This window comes from Perognathus longimembris, chromosome 2 (genome assembly GCF_023159225.1).
Source record: "Perognathus longimembris pacificus isolate PPM17 chromosome 2, ASM2315922v1, whole genome shotgun sequence".
NCBI classification, from domain to species: Eukaryota; Metazoa; Chordata; class Mammalia; order Rodentia; family Heteromyidae; genus Perognathus; species Perognathus longimembris.
Genome location: NC_063162.1, coordinates 44,010,673 through 44,033,507, shown reverse-complemented (window position 1 = coordinate 44,033,507; position 22,835 = coordinate 44,010,673). Strand labels below are relative to the sequence as shown.

The window sequence follows — 22,835 nt, the reverse complement described above, 5'->3', positions numbered from 1 at the left end:
AGCGAGGGACAGTGCTCAGGCTCTGAGTTCAAGCCCTAGACCTGGCAAAACAAAACAACCTGGAAGTGGGGCTGGGAATGTGGCTTAGTGTAGAATGCTTGCCTAGCATGCATGAAGCCCTAGGTTTGATTCCTCAGTACCACATATATAGAAAAAGCCAGAAGTGGTACTGTGGCTCAAGTGGTAGAACACTAGTCTCGAGCATAGAGAGGGTCAAGGACAGAGCTCAGGCATTGAGCTCAGGCCTTTGGACCTGCCCCCCCCCCCAAAAAAAAAAAAAAAAAACAGAAGAAAAAAAAAAGCTAGAAGTGGAGCTATGATTCAAATGGTGGAACACTAGCCTGAGTACAAAAGCTCAAGGACAGTGGCTGCCACATTACTGGCACATGCACACGTACACAAACAGAAAAGCAACATGAGCATGTTAGTTTAACGAATGGATTAGAGATAGCATAGTGGTACTTGCCTGTAGTCCTACTTTCTTGGGAGGATAAAGGAAGAGGCCTCTTTAGCCCAGAATTTTTATTTATTATTTAGTTTTTGGTTGGTACTGGGGCTTGAACTCTGGGCCTGGATGCTGTCCCTGGGCTCTTTAGCTCACGGCTAGTGCTCTACCACTTAGCCTCAGCTCCACTTCCAGTTTTCTGGTGTTTAATTGGAGACAAGAGTCTCAAGGACTTTCCTGCCTGGGCTGGCTTTGAACCATGATCCTCACATCTCAGCCCCTGAGTAGCCAGAATTACAGGCATGAGCCACTTGTGCCCAGATAGTCCAGGAGTTTGAAACCACCAGATCTTGAGCAGCATAGTGAAAGCGAGCCTCCTTATAAAAAAAGAAAAAAAAAAGGAAGCTTGAAAGTGATTTTTTCCTTCATTTTATATAGTGAAAATTATGAGAAATTTACAAAGAAAGAAGTTGAAGATACAGAATCTAGGATTGCAAGTTTAAGACCAACCTGAGTTACATAGTGAGGATCTGTCTCAAAAAAACAAAAACAAAAGGGGGCTGGGAATATGGCTTAGTGGAGGAGTGGTTCGCCTTATACATGAAGCCCTGGGTTTGATTCCTCAGTACCACATAAACAGAAAAGGCCAGAAGTGGCACTGTGGCTCAAGTGGTAGAGTGCTAGCCTTGGGCAAAAAGAAGCCAGGGACAGTGCTCAGGCCCTGAGTCCAAGCACCAGGACTGGCAAAAAAAAAACCCCAAAAAACAAATAAACAAAAGGTAGTTTATGAGGTTCTATTTTGCATCTCTCTGTTTACTAAAGGGTTGAGCATCTATATATCTACACATACACACACATACACACATTTATTTATTTATTGTTGATTGTAGGGCTTGAATTTAGCACTTGGGCACTTTCCCTGAGCTTTTTCATTCAAGGCTAGTGCTTTCCCAGTTTGAGCCACAGTTCTACTTTTGGTTTTCTGGTGGTTAATTAGAGATGAGTCTCATGGGCTTTCATGCCCCAGCTAGTTTTGAACTGCGATCCTCCTGAGTAACTAGGATTATAGGCATGAGCTAATGGTGCCTGGCTTCTTTTCATGTATTTTTATTTCCTTTTCTTTTTCTTCCAGGCCAGGGGCTTGAACTCTGGCCTAAGTGCTGTTCCTCAGAGCTAGAGTTCTACCACTTGAGCCACACCTCTACTTCTGGCATGGTATTGGAAATAAGAGTCTTGTGAACTTTCTGTTCTACAGTGGCTTCAAACTTTGATTGTCAGATTCCACCTCCTGTGTAGCTAGGATTACAAATGTGATCTACCAGCACCTGCCCTCTTTTTTTTAAGTTTTTACTTTTGCCAGTCCTGGTGCTTCAACTCAGGGCCTGAGCACTGTCCCCGAGCTTCTTTTTGCTCAAGGCTAGCAGTCTACCACTGGAGCCACTGGGCCACTTCCAGCCTTTTCTGTTCATGTAGTACTGAGGAATCGAACCCAGAGCTTTGTGCATGGGCAAGTACTCTGCTGCTAAACCATACTCCCAGTCCCCTCCTGGTCTCTTTTTTTGGTTCCACTGGGGTTTGAACACAGGGCCTAATGCTTTTGAGGTATATAGTATACTACTGAATCACTGAGCCATGCCTCCAGGCCTGTTTTTTTGTTTTTGGTGCCAATACCAGAGCTTGTTGCTCTCTCTTGGATTTTTCACTCATAGCTGGTTCTGTATAATTTGAGCTGCCCTTCTGGTCTGACATTTTGCTAGTTAGTTGGAGATAGTGTCACAGACTTTTCGTCTCAGACTGGCTTTGAACCATAATATTCTAGGTCTCTGCCTCCTAAGTAGCTAGATTATAGGTGTGAACCACTGGCTCCTGACTCATTGGTTCTTTCTTTCTTTTTTTTTCCAGTCTGAGTACTGTCCCTGGCTTCTTTTTGCTCAAGGCTAGCACTCTGCCACTTGAGCCACAACGCCACTCCTGGCCGTTTTCTGTATATGTGGTGCTGGGGAATCAAACCCAGGGCTTCATGTATAGGAGGCAAGCACTCTTGCCACTAGGCCATATTCCCAGCCCCTCATTGTTAATTTCTGACATAAGGTCTTGCTTCCTGCCCAGGCATGACCTGATCTTCAATCCATTTTAGAAATTCTTTTGTTGCTGAGATGATAGGTACTTGCCACCATGTCCACTTTACTGCTTCAGCTGTCTGGAACCATGATCCTCCCAATGTCAGTCTCCCACATAGTTAAGGATGACATGCAGTTGTCACTGCACCCAGGTATGAGTTGAGAACGGCTCTAAAAGACTTTTCTGCCCAGGCTGGCGTTGGAACATGATCCTAGGTTCTCAGCCTCTCATGTAGGTAGAATTACAGTCGTGAACCACTGTGCCTGCATTTCTTTCTTTCTCTCCCTCCCTTCCTTTCCTCTCCTCTTCCCTTTTGGACAGAGTCTCACTGTATAAGCCAGGTGGTTTGAGCTTATGATCTTCCTGTCTCAGCCTTCCAAGTGTTAAGATTACAAATGTGTACAACCACATCCAGCTTTATATTTCCTGTGAAGTACTTGCAATATATTTAGCCTATTTTCTATTGGGTTATCTTTTCTTATTGATTTGTCTTAATTCTTTATATAATTTGATTATAATTTATTTATTTATTTTTATTTATTAGGCAGTGCCAGGACTTGAACTCAGAACCTTGCAGTCTTGCTCAGCTCTCTCTCTCTTTCTCTTTCTCTCTCTCCCCCCTTCTTCTCCTTCTCCCTCTCCCTTTCTTTTTTGTTTGCTGGTCCTGGGGCTTGAACTCTGGCCCTGGGTGCTGTCTCTGAATTTCTTTTGTTCAAGGATAATGCTCTACCACTTTAAGCTACAGTGCTACTTCCTGGACTAGCTTTTATTTGATTTATTGATGGATTGATTACCAGTCCTGGGGCTTGGACTCAGGACCTGAGCACTGTCCCTGGCTTCTTTTTGCTCAAGGCTAGCACTCTGCCACTTGAGCCACAGTGTCATTTCCAGCCTTTTCTGTTTATGTGGTGCTGAGGAATTGAACCTAGGGCTTCATGCATGCTAGGCCAGCACTCTACCCGTAAGCCACATTTCTAGCCCCTTATTTATTTATTTTTGTTGGTTATGGAATTAAGCTCAGGCCTGGGTGCTGTCTCTGAGCTCTTTGTGCTCAAGGCTAGTGCTCTACCTCTTCAGCCACAGAGCTACTTCCAGTTTTTGAGTAGTTAGTGATAAGAATCTCATGGGGACTTTTTTGCCCAGGCTGGCTTTGAACCATGATCCTCAGATCTCAATCTCCTGACTAGCTAGGATTACAGGCATGAGCCTCAGTGCTTTCTGCTTATCTTTATCATTTTTTAAAGTGTCTCATGTGTTTATTTTATACATATATATGTATATATATGCATATATATACATACATATACATATGTATGTATGTATTTATTTTGCCAGTCCTGAGGCTTGGACTCTAGGGCTGAGCACTGTCCCTGGCTTCTTTTTGCTCAAGGCTAGCACTGTAGCTCTTGAGCCACAGTGCCACTTCTGGCTTTTTCTGTTTGTGTGGTGCTGCGGAATCAAACCCAGAGCTTCATGCATGCTAGGCAAGAACTCTACTGTTAAGTTACATTCCCAGCCCCTTATTTTATATTTTGATAGAAGCTTTATTAAAATATATTTGTACATTGTACAATTTGTTTATGTAAGTGTACAATTGTTTTTTTCTTTCTTTTTTTGGTACTGGGGATGGAGCCCAGGACCATTGCACTTGCTAGGCAAGCACTTTTCCACTGAGCTACTTCCCAGCCCCACAATTTTTTTTTTTTTGTATACTGGATTTTTAAAAAACATATGTGTGTGTGCCTAGCCTGAGGCTGCTGTCTCTGAGCTTTGTTGCTCAAGGCTAGCACTCTACCACCTGAGCTACAGCTCCACTTCTAACATTTGGGTGAGTAATTGGAGATTAAAATTCCTCAGACTTTCCTGCCCAGGCTTCAAATAGTGATCCTTAGACTTCTGAGTGGTTAGGATTACAGGCATGAGTCACCTGTGCTTGGCTATATTTGTTGTTTTGTGTGTGACTTCTTTCACTGTGCATGTTTTCAAGGGTTCTCCTGTTGCAGAGTATATCAGTACTTCAGTCAATTTTATGGACAGCATTCCATTGTATGGACATACTGGGCTGTTACCCATTCACCAGTTAACAGATCTTTTGGCCTTTTGGCTACTGTGAATAAAGCTGTTATGAACATTCATGTATAAAATTTTGTATGGATATGTGTTTTCATTTGTCTCAAGTAGATGCCTAATTTTGTCTAATGTTCCAAAAACCCTGCCAAATCATTTTCATAATGGCTATATCATTTGAAATTCTCACTAGTTGTATATGAGTTCTGGTTTTTCCACATCTTTGCTAACACTTTTTATTGTGTGACTTGTGGTTCTAGCTATTCTATTGGTTATCAACTATCTCATGTGGTTTTGGAGTTCTTTTCTATTTTTTGTGGTTTGGTTGGTTGTAGGGCTTGAACTCAGAGACTGTGTGCTGTCTCTGAGCTTTTTCGCTCAAGGCTATGACTTTGAGCCATAGTGTTACTTCTGGTTTTCTGGTGGTTAACTGGAGATAAGAGTCTCAGGAAATTTTCTGCCCAGGCTGGCTTTAACTACCATCTCAGATCCCAGCCTCCTGAGTATTTAGGATTACAGGCATGAGCCACTGACACCCAGGCAGCATTTTAATTTATATTCATCTTTTTTTTTTTTTTTTTGTGCCAGTCCTGGGGCTTGAACTCAGGGCCTGGACACTGCCTCTGGGCTTTTTTGGTCAATACTTACAAGAGTGAGCCACAGCTCCATTTCAGATTTTTTTTGGTGGTTAATTGGATATAAGAGTTTCAGGGACTTTTCCTGCCCAAGCTGCCTTTGAACTGTGATCCTCAGATCTTAATCCCTCAGCCTTCTGAGTAGCTAGCCACTGGTGCCTGTCTATGTTTATCTTTTTTACTCTAAGTCACTGGTGCCTATGCTATAACAATAAATATGTGTTATGATAATGGGCATTTTGGCTTCTTCCTTGGCTTCTAATTCTATGCTTCTAATTATTTCTAATGTTTGCTGTAACTTTTACAGTATATGGTATATTTTTTTGAGGAATATGTGGGTTGTTTTTTTTTTTCAGTGCTATGTTTGAATCTAGAACCTCACATGTACTATGCAAGTACTATATCCCTGAACTACATCCCAAATCCTGATAAATATTTGAGTCTTCATTTCTTTTTCTGTGCTGGTGATGTAGCTGAGTGAGAAGCACTTGCCTAGCATGAGTTAGAGTTTGCCCCTCCCAGCACCAGCAAGAAACAGAAGGAGAAGGAAAAAGATTGATATGACTTGGTGATGGATTTTATTAGATGCCCTCTTCTACATTTACTGAAGTGATCATTCATATTGTTTTCTCCATATTGACAGATGTTCTAATATTAAATGACTTTTGAGCCAACTCAAACTGAGTATGATAGAATATTTTTAGAGCTTTAGAAATTTTAAGTTTATAATTAACTTATATTTTTGCTCCTGTGTGGTAATAACATCAGTGTGAACTGACATGGAACCAAAGATTTTCCTGCCTGGACTGGCTTTGAACCGTGATCCTCAGATCTCAGCCTTCTGAGTTGGCAGGATTATAGGTGTGAGCCACTGATATCCAGCATCATACTTATTTTATAATTTTTTTTTTTTTTTTGGCTAGTCCTAGGCCGTGAACTCAGGGCCTGAGCACTGTCCCTGGCTTCTTTTTTGCTCAAGGCTAGCACTCTGCCACTTGAGCCACAGCGCCACTTCTGGCCATTTTCTGTATATGTGGTGCTGAGGAATCGAACCCAGGGCCTCATGTATACGAAACAAGCACTTTTGCCACTAGGCCATATTCCCAGCCCCTTATTTTATAATTTTGAAGTTGACCTTTTTTGTGTGTTATTTAAAAAAAAAATCTTTTTTTAGTGCCAGTGCTGGGGTTTGAACTCAAGGCTTAGATATGCCACTTAGCTTTTTCACTCAAAGCTGGCTACCATTTGAGCCACAACTCTACTTTTGGCTTTTTGGTAGTTAGTTGGATATAAAAGTCACATGGATTTTCCTGCCAAGGGGTGGTTTCAAATCCAGATCCTCAGCTCTCAACCTTCTGAGAAGTTTAGGATTACAGACTGAGCCACTGATGTCCAGCTAGTTTTTGATTTTTTTGACAAAAGTGTATCCTTATTTCTTCATATTTTTGTTTGTTCTTTCTGTAGTCATACCCCATTTTCCTTTTTCTTTCTGTGTTTTAGCTATGGTTGTTTTGAGACAGGGTCTTTTTAGGTTGCCTAGGCTGGCCTTGAATTTATAGCCCAGGCTGGCTTCAAACTAGTAGTCCTACCTCTGTCTGCTGAGTGTTGAAATTACAGACATATATTACCATACATGGCTTTCAAGCTTCTTTCTATTTTTTTTTCAATTTAGTAAATATCAAGATTTGCTGAATAATGCTTAGAATATTTGAATTAAGTTTTTTTTGTGTGTGTATGTGTGCCAGTTCTGGGGCTTGAACTCATGGCCTCACACTCTCATTCTGCCTTTTCTTTCATGGTTGGTGCTCTACCACTTGAGCCACACTTCCAGTTCTGGTTGGTTTTTGTTTTGTTTTTTAATTTTTCTCTGGTTAATTGGAGGTAAGGGTCTCAGAATTTTTCTGCCTGGGCTGGGCTTTTAATCCCAATCCTCAGATCTCAGTTTCTTGAGAAGGTAGGATTATAAACATGCACCACTGGTGCCTGGCTTTAAATTCAAATTTTTATTTTATCAATTTATGACTTACTATAAAAGTTATATAACTGTTTTGCAAGCATTAACTACACTCTGTATTTTTGGATTCTTTGAGTTTTGTGAGCCATTATAAACATTTGTCATGTTCCTAATTCTTTGAAGACAAATATTTATACTACATGGAGTTAAAACAAAAATGCAAATCTAAAAACGAGGCTCAGTGGAAGTGTGCTTGCCTATCATGTGTGAGACCCTGCATTAGATCCTTAGCACTACAAAAATAGAAAAATAAGAAGAAAATAACACTGCTTTGTCACTAGTGATTTTTTTTGCTTGTCTTAAAATTTTCATCATTGTTATTATAAATATGTTACCATATTTACTTGTAATTATTAATCATAAACTTAACTTTTAGTCATGAAACCTTGAAAACATTTTAATTCTAGTCAAATATAGGATAGCATTATGTTCACTAATGTGCACAATATGTTAGTGTGTGAAAACTATTGCTATAGTTTTTAAAGGTGGTGATTTCTTTGACTGAAGTATTTATAAACATGTATTAAGTCTGTTTTTTTGTGTTTGGTTAAACCAAACATCAGAAATTAGGAAATGCACTGTTACTTCCTGGAGTTACTTGGTTATTATGTAAGAAAGCTGCCTTTTTCACAGCTCGTGTTTTGTTAAGCATCATGGCGAATTTATATTTTGTTTTTCAGGTGTTTCATTTTTTACTTTTGGTACCTTAAAGAGTGTTGGGCTTTCCCATGCTCCTACCCTTCTTGGCAAACCTTCATCAGACAATCCTAATGTCTTAGTTTTGAAAACTCACATAAACTTACTTTGTGGTGGTGTTGCTGGAGCAATAGCACAGACAATATCGTAAGTTTCCTCAACAATCTAATTCAATCAAAATAGTTTCCCCGGGGCTGGGGGCAATAGTAGAGTGCTTGCTCAGCAAGGTGGGGGGGCTCTAGGTTCATAAATTATGGGCACTCATTCCTCTGTTTTAGCATTGGTTCATCATTTTATTTCAGATTAATAAAAAACAGGACCCATTGTAAATATGAGTATTCATTTTTATAACTATTAAGACTTTCCGTATTTGCCTTCACTTGAGCATATTATAATTATATGTCAAGTTTATCCCATTGTTACATATCCAGTTACATAGTTACATTAACTGACATTAAGTCACATGATAAGTTGATCTACCCCATTTCCTATAGATTGATTAAAAGAAAGAAGAATCACTCAATATAATCTTCTTCCAATTTTTTCTTATGAATTTGCCTATGTGAAGTTTCTGAAGTTAGAGCTGTTTATGGAATATATGTGTGTGTGTAAGGAGATGCAATGTGTTTTGCATTAAAATCTCAAATGCCTACTTTGTGCCAGTTAGAATATGAGGCATTGTAAGGTCAATGAAGGACACAGTTGCTGCCTCAACAAACCTATGTTTTTATTAAGACTGCAGCTGTACTGTTTAAATGAGGCTGAGTAATGCAACATGCAGTGGAAATATTGATATATTACTGTGTTATAAGACCAGAAGAGCTTGAGTAGAATCAGATTGAAAGAGGCTGCAGCCCTAAGAGACAAACTTTTGGGAAACAGGAATAAGGAAAGCTAGATTGAGAAGGAATATCCTGAACAGCACAAAGATACAAGGAAGTACACAAAGACTGAAAAAAGATAAAAGAATATCCAATGGAAAAAGGAAAGATGAGTAAAGAAGTAAAGGTATGGGGTTTACTTTTGCTTGACTGGGGAAATTTTCATTTACAAAGACCTGAACATCCCCAGCTGTCTGATTCTCTGCTTGGGTTATTGTCTCCTTTTCTTCAGCTAACTTCCTACTTAGAGCCTGAAAATCCTTCAACTCTATCTTCTCTTTCTTCTTTCCTTAAACTGTATTCTGTCATGCATGGACTCATAAATGTAGTAGTTCCCCTCTCAGTTCTTTCCCCCCATTTTTCATTTGTTTTAGTTCCTTGGCTCTTATAATCCTTCCCTTCCCTTTCTAGGTATTTTACTGATTTATATCCTCCTCTTATTACCTCTATGTATGGATTTGAAGAAAAAAAAAAGTCTTGCTATATAGTTCAGGGAGGCCTCAAATTTAATTTTCCTGCCTTACTTTCTTGAGTGCTGGGTTGACATATGTGTTCCACCTTGCTGAGTGTGTGTGTGTGTGTGTGTGTGTGTGTGTGTACACATGCATGTATGTGCTGATACAGGGATTGAATTCAAGTCTTTGCACTCTTGCTTGACTCTCTTGCTTTCAACTGGCACTCTTACCACTTGAGCCACACCTCTAGTGAAACATTTTGCTAGTTAATTAGACATAGTCTTGCAGACTTTTCTGTCCTAGTGTGACTTTGAACCTTGATCTTCAGATCTCAGGCTTTTGGTGCTTTTTTGTTGTTTTGTACTAGAGTTTGAACTCAGGGCCCTTTGCTTGCTCTCTCTCTCTCTCTCTCTCTCTCTCTCTCTCTCTCTCTCTCTCTCTCTCTCTCTCTCTCTCTCTCCTCCCTCTTTCTCTCTTTCTTTTGCTGGTCCTGGAGCTTGAACTCAGGGCCTAGGCACTGTCCCTGAGGCTCTCTGTGCTCCAGGCTAGCACTCTACCACTTTAGCCACAGTGCTACTCCCAGCTTTTTCTGTTTATGTGCTATTGAGGAGTCAAGCCCAGGGCTTCATGCATGCTAGGCAAGCACTCTACCACTAATCCACATTCCCAGACCTGGCCCTTTGCTTTATAGACATGTGCTATATCCCTTGAGTGAGGCCTCTAGCCCTTGTGTGAATTTTCTTTCTTTTTTTTTTTTTTTGGCCAGTCCTGGGCCTTGGACTCAGGGCCTGAGCACTGTCCCTGGCTTCTTCCCGCTCAAGGCTAGCACTCTGCCACTTGAGCCACAGCGCCGCTTCTGGCTGTTTTCTGTATATGTGGTGCTGGGGAATCGAACCTAGGGCCTCCTGTATCCGAGGCAGGCACTCTTGCCACTAGCCCCCCTTGTGTGAATTTTCAAAGGCCCAGTTGATTTCTGCCTTCTGCTGTTGACATAAATATATCTCATTTTCATGATTTCACTGATTACCTCTATGTAGATAACCAGTTCTGTTTACCCCGTTACATCCCTGGCAAACTTTTGAGTGTTTCTACTTGGTCCTTTGCCACTGATACAAATTCACAATTCAAATCTTGCTTTCTTGGGGCTGAGAGCATAGCTCAATGGCAGAGTGTCTGTCTAGCATGCCCAAGGCCCTGAGATCCCAGCAGTGTGAAACAAAACCCAAACCAAATATTCTTGTTTTCTTCTTTATAAAAACCTTTAGCTTTTCTAGCTGTTATTGATAACTGCAGTCTAGTAGTCCTGATAACTTGCAATTGCTTTTCACATTGTACATATATAAACAGTGCTCAATCTTGTGACGTTGGGAGTGGGGAGCAGTATTAGAGTTTGGACTCAGAGCCTTGTGCTCTCTCAGCAGGTTCTTTACCAACTGAGCTACTCTACCAAGTCTTGTCGCTTTACTTCAGTTCACCTTGTAAACTGCTACTTCTTTCCCACAGTTCTTTCCCCACTCTGGTTCTTGTCGCCTTGTTTTCTCATGTTCTCTCTTTTCTAGTAATCACTTCCTTCCACCTATATAGTTGTGTGTGTGTGTATGTCAGAGAGAGAGAAAGAGAGAAGAGAGAGAAAGAGAGAGAGAGAGAGAGAGAGAGAGCAAGAATGTGACAGAATGACAGTATGAGGGCTTGAACTTAGGGCCTGGGGCTCTTGCTGACTTTTTTCATTCAAGGCTAACGCTCTACTACTTGAGCTACATACAATTAAGGTTTTGTCTGCCTGGGCTGGCTTTGAACTACAGTTTTCAGATCTCAGCCTCTCGAATAGCTAGGATTATATGAACTAATGTGCCTGGCTCCCACATATATCTTTTATAAACAGCAACTCAATCCCTCACTTGGTGCTTTCCATCTTTTTCTTTCCCATTAAGAAATTGTTCTTAGAGATGCAGTTGACTTCAATGGGTGGTAGCGCTATTGTTTAGTTGCTATATTTTTAAAAACTATTTTATGGTTATGGCTAAAGGTGTGAAATATATAATTCTTTATCATGTATCAGTTTTGTGTGTATTTTGTAAATCTCTAAAGCAGATTCATTTTCCATTCAGGCATTGCTCTAATTTTCTCTGCTCTTGAAATGCAATACCTGTATCATTAGTTCTGGCCCCTATGGAAGTTTTGCATTGGTTTGATGCATTGGAGGGGACTTGTTGAAAATTCCTAAGGTAGTCATTCTCATCTGGGGGTGAAGTTGACTCTAGTAGACATGTATTAATTCTGGAGACAGTTTTGATGTTAAAACTGGAGGAATGCTACTGGCATCTAGTGGACAGAGGCCAGTGGATGGAATAAACATTCTGCTCTACACAGGAACAGAATGATCCAAAATGCCAGAAGTGCCATTGCTGAGAAACCAAAACCATATTTTAGAGTTACAGCAATGGAAAGAACCCATTTGTTTCCTCAGGGAGTGCCATTTAATTTGGAGTTGAGAAATCATTAGAACTTGCTATTGTAGTGGGAGAGAAGAATCCTGTAGAAGACTCCAATATATTAATTGATTTCTTCATGTGCCTATAAGAAAATAGGAATACATTATTTCCTAGTGTATATGGGGGCTCTCCAATTGTTGTTGGATAGAATAGGAAAAATTATTTTAAAGTCTTCATGCCTTTTTTTTCTTTTAGCTACCCATTTGATGTAACTCGTCGGCGAATGCAATTAGGAGCTGTTCTTCCAGAATTTGAAAAGTGCCTGTAAGTTCTCCATATATCACCATATATTTCTTTAGGAAATGTGATGTTTAAAGCTAATAGGAAGATGGGACTCAGGTCTCACCAACAGTCTGTATCTTCCATTTAAATAAACAACAACAACAGGGCTGGGAATGTAGCTTAATGGTAGAGTACTTGCCTAGCATGCTTGAAGCCCTGGGTTTGGTATGGTTCAGTACCATATAAACAGAAAAAGCCAGAAGTGGCACTATGGCTCAAGTGGTAGAGTGCTAACCTTGAGCAAAAGAAGCTCAGGGACAGCGCTCAGGCCCTGAGTTCAAGCCCCAGTACTGGCAAAAAGCAACAACATTGTATACTGAGGTAACTTTATGAGGTCTCATTCAGGCCCTAATCTCTTACTGAAATGTTTGGAATAGATTTGTTAGATAGAAGCTAAACTACATGTGCAACTAAAATTTTCTGGTGGCTTTTTTTTGTTTTTGTTTTTGTTTTTGATGCTAGTCATAGGGCTTGAACTCAGGGCCTGGCCCTTTCCTGAGCTTCTTTGTTCAGAACTAGTGCTCTACCACTTGGCTTTTCTTTCTTTAGTGGTTAACTGGAGATAAGAGTCTCATGGACTTTCCTACCAGAGCTGACTTTGAACTGTGAACATCAGATCTCAGCCTCCTCAGTAGTTAGGATTACAGGTGTGAAGGTGTCAGCCATCAGCACCCATTTTTGTTTGCTTGTTTATTTATGGTGCCTAGAGCCTTGTCCATGCTAGGTAAATGCTCTATTGATGAGCTATATTGTAAGCACTGATTTTTTTTTTTTGAGACAGTGTCTCACTGTGTAGTTCAGGTTGGCTTTGAAGTTGGTATGAAGTTGGTATGTAGCCTACGATGATGATCCTCCCTGTCTCTGCCTCCTGAGGGCTAAGAATACAGATGTGTACCACCATGCCTAGAGCCTAGTAGCCACATTAAATAATAAGACACAAGTAGTGTTGGTGCTGGTGGCTCACACCTATAATTCTAGATACTCAGTAGGCTGAGGTCTGAGGATCCTGGTTTGAAGCCAGCACAAGCAAATGAACTAGAGAAATTCATATTTCCAATAGGGCTGAGAATGTGGCCTAGTGGTAGGGTGCTTGCTTAGCATGCATGAAGTCCTGTCTGAGATTCCTCAGCACCCCATAAACAGAAAAAGCCAGCAGTGGCACTGTGGCTCAAGTGGTAGACTGCTAGCTTTAAGCAAAAGAAGATCAGGGACAGTGATCAGGCCCTCAGTTCAAGTCCTAGGAGTGGCAAAATAAAAATAGCGGAAAGTGGGTATGGCTCAAATGGTAGTGCAGCAGCCTTAACCCAAAAGCCAAACTAGAGATGAGGCCTTCTGTTCAAGTCCTAATACCAGCACCAAAAAACATTCTTTTTTTGGTCTAGCCTAGTATTTCTAAAATCTTATGACTGGGATGGGAATGTGGCTCAGTGATAGAGTGCTTGCCTAGGATGCATGAAGCCCTGAGTTCAGTTCCTCAGGCCACATAAACAGTAAAAACCAGAAGTGGCACTGTGGCTCAAGTGGTAGAGTGCTAGCCTTGAGCAAAAGAACCTCAGGTGGAGACAGCAGTGACCATGTCCTACAGATCTCATCAAGCTTTGGTGTCCTGGAAAAGAGCCTTCTGTGAATTTTTTTTTTTTTTTTTTTTTTTTTTTTTTTTTTTTTTGCCAGTCCTAGGCCATGAACTCAGGGCCTGAGCACTGTCCCTGGCTTCTCTTTTGCTCAAGGCTAGCACTCTGCCACTTGAGCCACAGCGCCACTTCTGGCCATTTTCTGTATATGTGGTGCTGAGGAATCGAACCCAGGGCCTCATGTATACGAGGCAAGCACTCTTGCCATTAGGCCATATCCCCAGCTTTTCATCAAGTGAATTTTTTTTTTTTTTTTGAAAAGAGCCTTCTGGATTGGAGGAGCACTCCAGCTGGAGTGGATGACTTGATTGAGTCCCTGATCTTCCTTTTACATAAACATTACAATTGTTTTTATTTAATGGGTTTACAGGCATTGGTAGCCCCACACCCAATTTCAAAGGTGTATGTGTATTGTAGGTCCTGTGTCTTTACTATATAGTCAGCCTATATAGTCTTTACTATATAGTAAGTCTGGTGAGATTGGAGCTTGAGTAGTAATAACCTGATATTTAATTTTTCTCTTATGTTAATCCTAAGCCTTCCTACTGTAACTTTTCCAGTTACATTTATTTCACTCCCTACATTTTTCCTACTGCTCTAAAATCTTAGAGTGTGCTATTTAAAAAAAATTTATCTAGTAGCAAATCAGTCCTCTTCCCCTCAGTTACTTGCTAGTTACTTGCAACCTTCTGTGGGGGCACAGGGTAACTACTTTGATTTCCTACATTTTTGTCTTGCATGGCTTGTCATACATCAAAGTCAATGGCTTGAGGGACTCAAACTCATAACAATAAAGCCACCAGCACTCAAAAAAAAAAAAAAAAAAAAAAAAAAAAAGAAGAAGCTCAGGGACATTGCCCAGCCCTGAGCTCAAGACCCGTGGGAAACACACACACACACAATGCACAAAATGATTTCAGAGTTCAATATTATTCACTCGTGAAATATTGAAATCCAGGGAGTATTTTATACTCATACCACATTTCAGGTAGTAGGCTTTGAACCCAGGTCTTTGTTCTTGAAAGTTAGGCACATATCAGTTTGGACTGCTTCATTTGGCTAATGGCTACCATTATGGGACAGCTCTAGTTTTTTCTTGTAATTTGTAGAAATTTAGCACCTTTTTTTTTTTTTCCAGTCATGGGTCTTGAACTCAGGGCCTGGTCACTGTCCCTGAGCTTCTTTTGCTCAAGGCTAGCTCTCTACCACTAGAGCCACAGTGCCAGTGCTGGCTTTTTCTGTTTATGTGGTACTGAGGAATCGAACCCAGGGCTTCATGCATGCTAAGCAAGTACTCTACCACTAGGCCACATTCCCAGCCCTACTTCCAGCTTTTTGATGATTAATTGGAGATATGAATTTCTCCAATTCATTTGCTTGTGCTGGCTTCAAATCAGGATCCTTAGACCTCAGCCTACTGAGTATCTAGAATTATAGGTGTGAGCCACCAGCACCAATACTACTTGTTTCTTATTATTTAATGTGGCTACTAGGCTCTAGGCATGGTGGTACACATTTGTATTCTTAGCCCTCAGACAGGAGGATCATCATCATAGGCTACATACCAAATTCATATCAATTGTGTTTTGTGTTAGCTTCCTGTCAGTGTAACCAATGCCTGAGATGATCAGTTTATAAAGAGAAAAGGGTTGTTTTTGACTCAGTTTCAGAGGTTTCAGTCTGTGATCAATTGGCTCTGTTGCTTTTGAGCCTGTGATGAAGCCGCAAATCATGTCATGAGAGTGGGGCAGAGCAAAAGCCACTTACCTCATGGCCAGGAAAGGAAAGAGAAAGTAAGGATGGGGCTGGAGTCTCAACCCCCGCCCCCCACCACCAAAGGGCACATCCCCAAAGACCTTTCATTAGGCCCCTCCTCTTCAAAGCTGCACTGTCCTTTAATAAATTAAAAAAAAAAATTTGTGGGAAAACAAATTATTCTTTAAAAACATACAGTTTACATATTGTTACATACCATCCTTATTCAAGCTACACTAAAGTAAACATACACAGTATAAAATCTGAGTAACTTGGGTTGGGGATATGGCCTAGTGGCAAGAGTGCTTGCCTTGTATACATGAAGCCCTGGGTTCAATTCCCCAGCACCACATATATAGAAAATGGCCAGAAGTGGCGCTGTGGCTCAAGTGGCAGAGTGCTAGCCTTGAGCAAAATGAAGCCAGGGACAGTGCTCAGGCCTTGAGTCCAAGCCCCAGGAATGCCCCCTCCCCCCCCCCGCCCCAAAAAAAAAATCTGAGTAATTTTTGCTGTATTTAGAGAGAAGGTGGCTTCTTCAAAGAGCAAATGAAGATTTACATTGATCCATTCTTATGGTCTTCTCCAATTCCCTTCCAGCCAATGACTGAGGAATCTATAAGTAGGATCTAATTTATCCAAGTTCTCCACCCACCTGCTCATCTGTCTATCCATCCAACCATGGATTTGGAAAGATGCATGCTGGGGATTTAACCCAGAATTTCAAACATACTAGACAAATATTCTACCACTGAGCTTCATCTCTACCCCTAAACAGTTTGGTATTATTATTATTCTGTGTGAGGCACAGTGCTGGATAATGGAGTCATCAAGATGAGTAAAACCATGGTTCCACACATCAGTAAGCACACAGGATAAGAGAAATAGTAAAGCCACTATAGTACAATATGAGGTCCTATTGATACAGGCATGAGCAAAGTATTATGGTAACCCATAATTGCCCACAATTAGAGAAATCGAAGTGGTAGAGCACTAGCCTTGAGCAAAAGAGCTCAGGAATACCACCCAGGCCCTGAGTTCATGCCCCATGATCCCCCCTCCCCCCAAATTCAGCAGCTTAGGTATCAAGGAAATGCAACTCAAAACTACACTGAAATTTCCTTACTTCAGTCATAATTGTTACCTTAAGAAAACAAAAACTAAGAATTAGAGAAAGATTCAGAGATGGAGTTTGAGTTGTAACTTGAAATAAAATTGGGAAGAATCTTGGAGAAATGAAGCATTGGCTCCTAATTGGGAGGACATAATTACACCTACTTGAGCCTCATGGTAATAAGGCAAAACCACATGACCAACTCAGAGAAATGTGCTGAGTATGGCTATCACCTAAAAACACGGTCCCTATGAATTATCGCCATTCAAACAAAAATTACTTTAAATATCTGCCTCATTACCCCCAATACTGGGGATGTATCCAAGGGCCTCACATATGATAGGCAATTATCTACCATTCAAGCTATGTTCTCCTTCCATTTGTATTTTCTTTTTTTAAAAATTTTTATTTTTATTTATTTATTTATTTCTGGCAGTCCTGGGCTTGGACTCAGGGCCTGAGCACTATCCCTGGCCTCTTTTTGTTTTGATACTCTCTTTTCTTTTCTTTTTTGGTACTGGGGATCGAACCCAGGACGTTGCACTTGCTAGGCAAACGCTTTGCCACTGAGCTACATCCCAGCCCTCCCTGGCCTCTTTTTGCTCAAGGCTAGCACTCTGCCACTTGAGCCACAGCGCCACTTCTGGCCGTTTTTTATATATGGTGCTGGGGAACCGAACCCAGGGCTTCATGTATGCAAGGCAAGCACTCTTGCCACTAGGTCATATTCCCAGCCCCCATTTGTATTTTCTTTTTATTTTTTTTCCCTTTTGGGCTAGTGCTGTACCTGAGCTTCTTTGGCTCAAGGCTAGTACTGTACAGCTTAAGCCACAGTGCCATTTCTAGCTTTTTCTGAGTAGTTTAGTTGAGAGAAGAGTCTTAGGGATTTTCATGCCTGGGTGGCTTTGAACTGCGAGCCTCAAATCTCAGCCTTCTGAGTAGCTAGGATTATTGGCATCATCCACCAGCGCCTAGCTTTAATTTTCATTTTTTGACTTTATTTTAGGTGGTATTAGGGTTTACTAAGCTAAGCACTACCACTTGAGCCACTCAACCAGCCTATTTTTCAGTTTTTGTGTTGGCTATTTTCAAGGTAGGGGCTTGCTTTTTAAGCCCAGGCTGTGCTGAACTGTGTTCCTGATGCTTGTTCCTGAGATGATAGACACATGCCATTGCACTCAGCCAATGATTCAGATGAAGCTTCAAAAACTTTGATGCAGGGGCTGGGGATATGGCCTAGCGGCGAGAGTGCCTGCCTCACATACATGAGGCCCTGGGCTCGATTCCCCAGCACCACATATACAGAAAATGGCCAGAAGTGGCGCTATGGCTCAAGTGGTAGAGTGCTAGCCTTGAGCAAAAAGAAGCCAGGGACAGTGCTCAGGCCTTGAGTCCAAGCCCCAGGACTGGCAAAACAAAACAAAACAAAAACTTTGATGCAGAGGCTGGCCTTGAACAATAATCCCTGAACTCAGCCTTCCAAGTAGCTGTTATTACAGGTTCGAATCACTATGCCCAGACTATATTTTGTTTTTGAGACAAGAGTCTCATTTTGCCTTACCTGGCCTCCAACTGCCTTCTGAGTGCCTGGGATTACAGGCTTGTGCCATCGTTCCTGACTATTTAACTCCTTTAAGAAGGTGTTTAAGCATAAAATTTTGTGGAAGGGCCTTTGAAAGGCCAAATACATTTCTGACAAATAGAATAAAATCTCTGATTTCATGTGACTGAATCACACATTTACTAATTTTGAAACTAATGAATACCAAACAATTCCTAAGAGGCAGAAGAGTTGGTTTCTTTTCTTTTTTTTTTTTTTTTGGCCAGTCCTGAGGCTTGGACTCAGGGCCTGAGCACTGTCCCTGGCTTTCTTTTTGCTCAAGGCTAGCACTCTGCCACTTGAGCCACAGCGCCTCTTCTGGCCGTTTTCTGTATATGTGGTGCTGGGGAATTGAACCCAGGGCTTCATGTATACGAGGCGAGCACTCTTGCCACTAGGCCATATTCCCAGCCCAAGAGTTGGTTTCTGTATAGAAAGTTGAACCTAAGGGACAAGAATAGATATGTTATCAGACTATACATTAAGCTCAACATTTTTCTTCATTTTTGACTATGTTAAAGAGAACACCTGAGAGATTAAACTAGTATCCAAATATCTTTTTCAAAAAGGGGAAAAAACGACTCTGACAGTGACTTAGTGTCTCCCATTTTATACCTCGCAAGTATAAAGGCTGAATGCTCTGAAGTTACCAACTTACTATGTGTTTGCCTATTAAGACTCCTGTGGGTCTGTACAACACTGAGCTAGCCCTGCTGTTTCTAGTTTCAGGAGGAAAATGATAAAGTATGCAAAGGGTAAAGAACAATTGGCTCTGTTGCTTTTGAGCCTGTGATGAAGCCGCAAATCATGTCATGAGAGTGGAGCAGAGCAAAAGCCACTTACCTCATGGCCAGGAAAGGAAAGAGAAAGTAAGGATGGGGCTGGAGCCTCAATCGCCCTCCCCCCACTCCCCACCCCCTGCAGGGCACATCCCCAAAGACCTTTCATTAGGCCCCTCCTCTTCAAAGCTGCACTGTCCCTTAATAAATAAAAAATTAAAAAAAAAATAAACGGCTGAAGATCAAGCCTTTCAACTTACGGATCTTCGGGACACATTCCAGATCCAAATAATAACAGTTCTCTGTTCCTTAAGAGAAAAGCAAAATGCTTTAGGACCTTGGATTGTCTTGTTCACTCAAAATATTATTTTGAAAATGTCATCCAGATTGCCTATGGTAAAGTAGAGGATGTTGATCTTTAAGGAAAGAAAACAACTCTGAAATGGTATTCATTTGTAAAATCTAAAAGCTAGGGCTGGGAATATGGCCTAGTGGTAGAGTGCCTGCCTCGTATATATGAAACCCTGGGTTCGATTCCTCAGCACCACATATATAAAAAAAGCCAGAAGTGGTGCTGTGGATCAAGTGGTAGAGTGCTAGCCTTGAGCAAAAGGAAGCCAGGGACAGTGCTCAGGCCCTGACTGGCAAAAAAAAAATAAATCTAAAAGATACTCTCTCAAGCTTAGTGCTACAACAACCATGGAATAGTGCTGTCAGTAAACATCATGGACAAAAATTTTTAAAGAAAATGTATTATGAACCTCCAAATGATATCTGTATTTTCTTGGAACAATTTGCTGTTTAGTTGTGATTTTTTTTTGTTTTAGCTTGTTGTAATACCTATCTCCCGAAACTTTTTCAAGACGGTATTACAGTATCTTTTGTTTTTGTTGCTAGTCCTGGGGCATGGACTCAGGGCCTGAGCACTGTCCCTGGCTTCTTTTTGCTCAAGGCTAGCACTCTGCCACTTGAGCCACAGTGACACTTCTGGGCTTTTCTGTATATGTGGTGCTGAGGAATCGAACGCAGGGCTTCATGTATACAAGGCGAGCACTTTCCCACTAGGCCATATTCCTAGTCCTTGTAGTATCTTTCAAAAATACTGCTATGGATCCTGAAATTGTCTTTTCCTGACTGGTCTAGTGATGTCATCATTTAACCTTTGTCTTTCAGTACGATGCGGGAAACTATGAAGTATGTCTATGGACACCATGGAATTCGAAAAGGACTGTACCGTGGCTTATCTCTTAATTACATCCGCTGTGTTCCCTCTCAAGCAGTGGCTTTTACAACATATGAACTTATGAAACAGTTTTTTCACCTCAACTGAAAAAAAAAATTGCCCAGGCAGGAAAGTCTGTGACACTATTATCTCCAATTAATCACCAGAAAACTGGAAGTGGCGCTGAGGCTCAGAGTGGTAGAGCACGAACTCAGGGACAGTGCCCAGGCCCCTAGTTCAAGTCCTACAACCAAAAAAACCTAAAAAACAAAAACAAGAAAATCATGGTTTATGGTTTCTTTTCCTCAATAATCTCCCAGATGGAAAAATAAAAATAAAGTATAAAAATAATTGTGGGGATAGCATTACTTGCAGAAGAAAATCAAGCCTGTTCCAGGAACCACTGGTATTTGGTATTTAATACTTGATTTTTGTTTGGCTTTTTTTTTTGTTGTTGTTGCTGTTATTTGTTTGGGTTTTTCTTTGTTTTTGTTTTGTTTTGTTTTTGAGATCACAATTTTCAGGTACAGTCCAGGCTGGTCTAGAACTCTTAATCTTTTTTTTTTTTTTTTGCCAGTCCTGGGGCTTTGGACTCAGGGCCTGAGCACTGTCCCTGGCTTCTGTTTTTGCTCAAGGCTAGCACTCTACCACTGAGCCATAGCGACACTTCTGGCCATTTTCTGCTGGGGAATTGAACCCAGGGCTTCATGTATGGGAGGCAAGCACTTCTGCCACTAGGCCATATTCCCAGCCCTAGAACTCTTAATCTTCTTCCATCAGCTTCCTAAATCCTGGGATTACAGGTGTGCTCCACCATGCCTAGCATTATTTTTTTTTTAAACCACAAATTAAATGTTCGTAACATACTTTTTAGTGTAAAACATTATGTCTTTTCACACTGAAAATAATTCTTAAGCTAATTCTAACTAGTTGGTTAGGTTACTTGAAGCTCTCTTAAAGTATTATTTAGAAGCAGAAGGTATTTTATAACAAGTTTCAAGAGATTGCTTTTAGGGCTGGGAATGTGGCGTAGTGGTACAGTGCTTGCTGAGCATGTACAGGCCCTAGGTGTCATTTCTTGACACCACATGAACAAAAAATAAAATTAAACTATGACTTAAAAAAAGAGTTGCTATAAGCTTTATCATATTTTTCCAAGCTTTTGATTGTAATGATTTTTGGAGAGATGGGTGGTGATAAAGATTGAATCAAGGCCCTTACACATACATGCTAAGTAAATCACACAATGCACTCCTGAGTTACATCTGCAGTCTGTAATTCAGTTTGATTTTCTCTCTCTCTCTTTGTTGGTTGTGGGTTTGAACTCTGGGCCTGGGCATTATCCCTGAGCTCTTTAGCTCAAGGATAGTACGCTACCACTTTGAACACAATGCCACTTTCAGTTTTCTGGTGGTTAATTAGAGATAAGAGTAGGAGCCACTGATGCCTGGTGTACTTAAAGCTTTTTGCTGGTTAACTGAACATAAGAATCTCATGGACTTTTCTGACCAGGCTAGCTTTGAACAGTGATCCTGGGATTCTCAGCTAGGATTACAGGCATAAGCCACTGGCGCCTGTGTTTTTCTTTTTTTCCCAGTATATGCCAGAGATCCATCATAGAACTTAATGCATGCTAAGCACATACTCTGCCAGTGAATCCTCAGCCCTTAAAATTATAATTTTTCAATGGTTCAAGTATTTGTGTGTTTGTGTGTGTGTGTGTGTGTGTGTGTGTGTGTGTGTGTGTGTGTGTATGATGCATTGGGGGGATTAAATCCAGGGCCTTGCTTATGCTAGGCAAGTGGTCAACCTCTGAATGTCATTAGTAGCCTCGAGTCTCAGTTTAGTATTATTAACAGAATCCTGGCTTACACTGCAGCAAAATGATGGGAACTGAATTTTTAAGTTCTATGAAACATCCAGCACGGAAGTATTACTTTTTTTAATTTGCCAGCCCTGGGGTTTGAACTCAGGGTCTGGGTACTGTCCCTGAGCCTCTTTTGCTTAAGGCTAGTGCTCTACCACTTGAGCCACAGTTCCACTTCTGGCCTTTTCTTTTTCTTTTCTTTTTTTTTTTTTTTGCCAGTCCTGGGGCATAGACGCAGGGCCTGAGCACTGTCCCTGGCTTCTTTTTGCTCAAGGCTAGCACTCTACCACTTGAGCCACAGTGCCACTTCTGGCCATTTTCTGTATATGTGGTGCTGGGGAATTGAACCCAGGGCTTCAAGCATGCTAGGCAAGTACTCTACCACTGAGCCACCTTCCCAACCAAGTTTTCTTTCTTTTTTTTTTTTTTTGGTCTCATATTTCTGTTCCATTGGATATAAGAAAAAGCAATTTTTCCTTCATTTCTAAAGTTTTTATTTCAAATTGTTACCATGGTGGGGATTGAACCTAGGATCTGATACTAGCATCTTCAAGCACTGTACAGTGTGCTGAGCTATACCCCCAAACCCTTTTCATTTTTTGTTAAAACAATGCATTTAAAAAGTACAGATTGAAAAAGTAAAGAAGTATCAGGTTTTGCTCCATGTTATTAGCCAGGTAGTGTGAGTGATTTAAGTGTGTTATTAAAGGTCAGTGTGAATTTCCCAAAGACAGTAATAACAAATATTTAATAGCATTGTTCTTAAAAAGTTACACTGTAGG

At 40.9% G+C, this 22,835-nt stretch overlaps 1 protein-coding gene and 1 long non-coding RNA gene across 3 annotated transcripts in view; one reads left to right on the top strand and one right to left on the bottom strand.

The window, feature by feature from the left end:
- Slc25a16 (solute carrier family 25 member 16) overlaps positions 1-20,387 on the top strand; it is a 34,609-nt gene extending 14,222 nt beyond the window's left edge. For both annotated transcript variants that reach the window (XM_048338897.1, XM_048338898.1), the window contains 3 exons: positions 7,963-8,125; positions 12,002-12,070; positions 20,138-20,387. In XM_048338897.1, the coding sequence (XP_048194854.1) occupies positions 7,963-8,125; positions 12,002-12,070; positions 20,138-20,294 (389 nt within the window). In that variant the 3' untranslated portion in view covers positions 20,295-20,387. The remainder of the gene's footprint in view (positions 1-7,962; positions 8,126-12,001; positions 12,071-20,137) is intronic.
- LOC125346393 lies at positions 169-20,645 on the bottom strand. Its single transcript, XR_007209923.1, has 3 exons — positions 20,435-20,645; positions 12,324-12,378; positions 169-196 (listed from the first exon to the last, which is right to left on the bottom strand). It is a non-coding gene; the product is annotated as an uncharacterized LOC125346393 (long non-coding RNA).
- Positions 20,646-22,835: the final 2,190 nt, after the last annotated feature.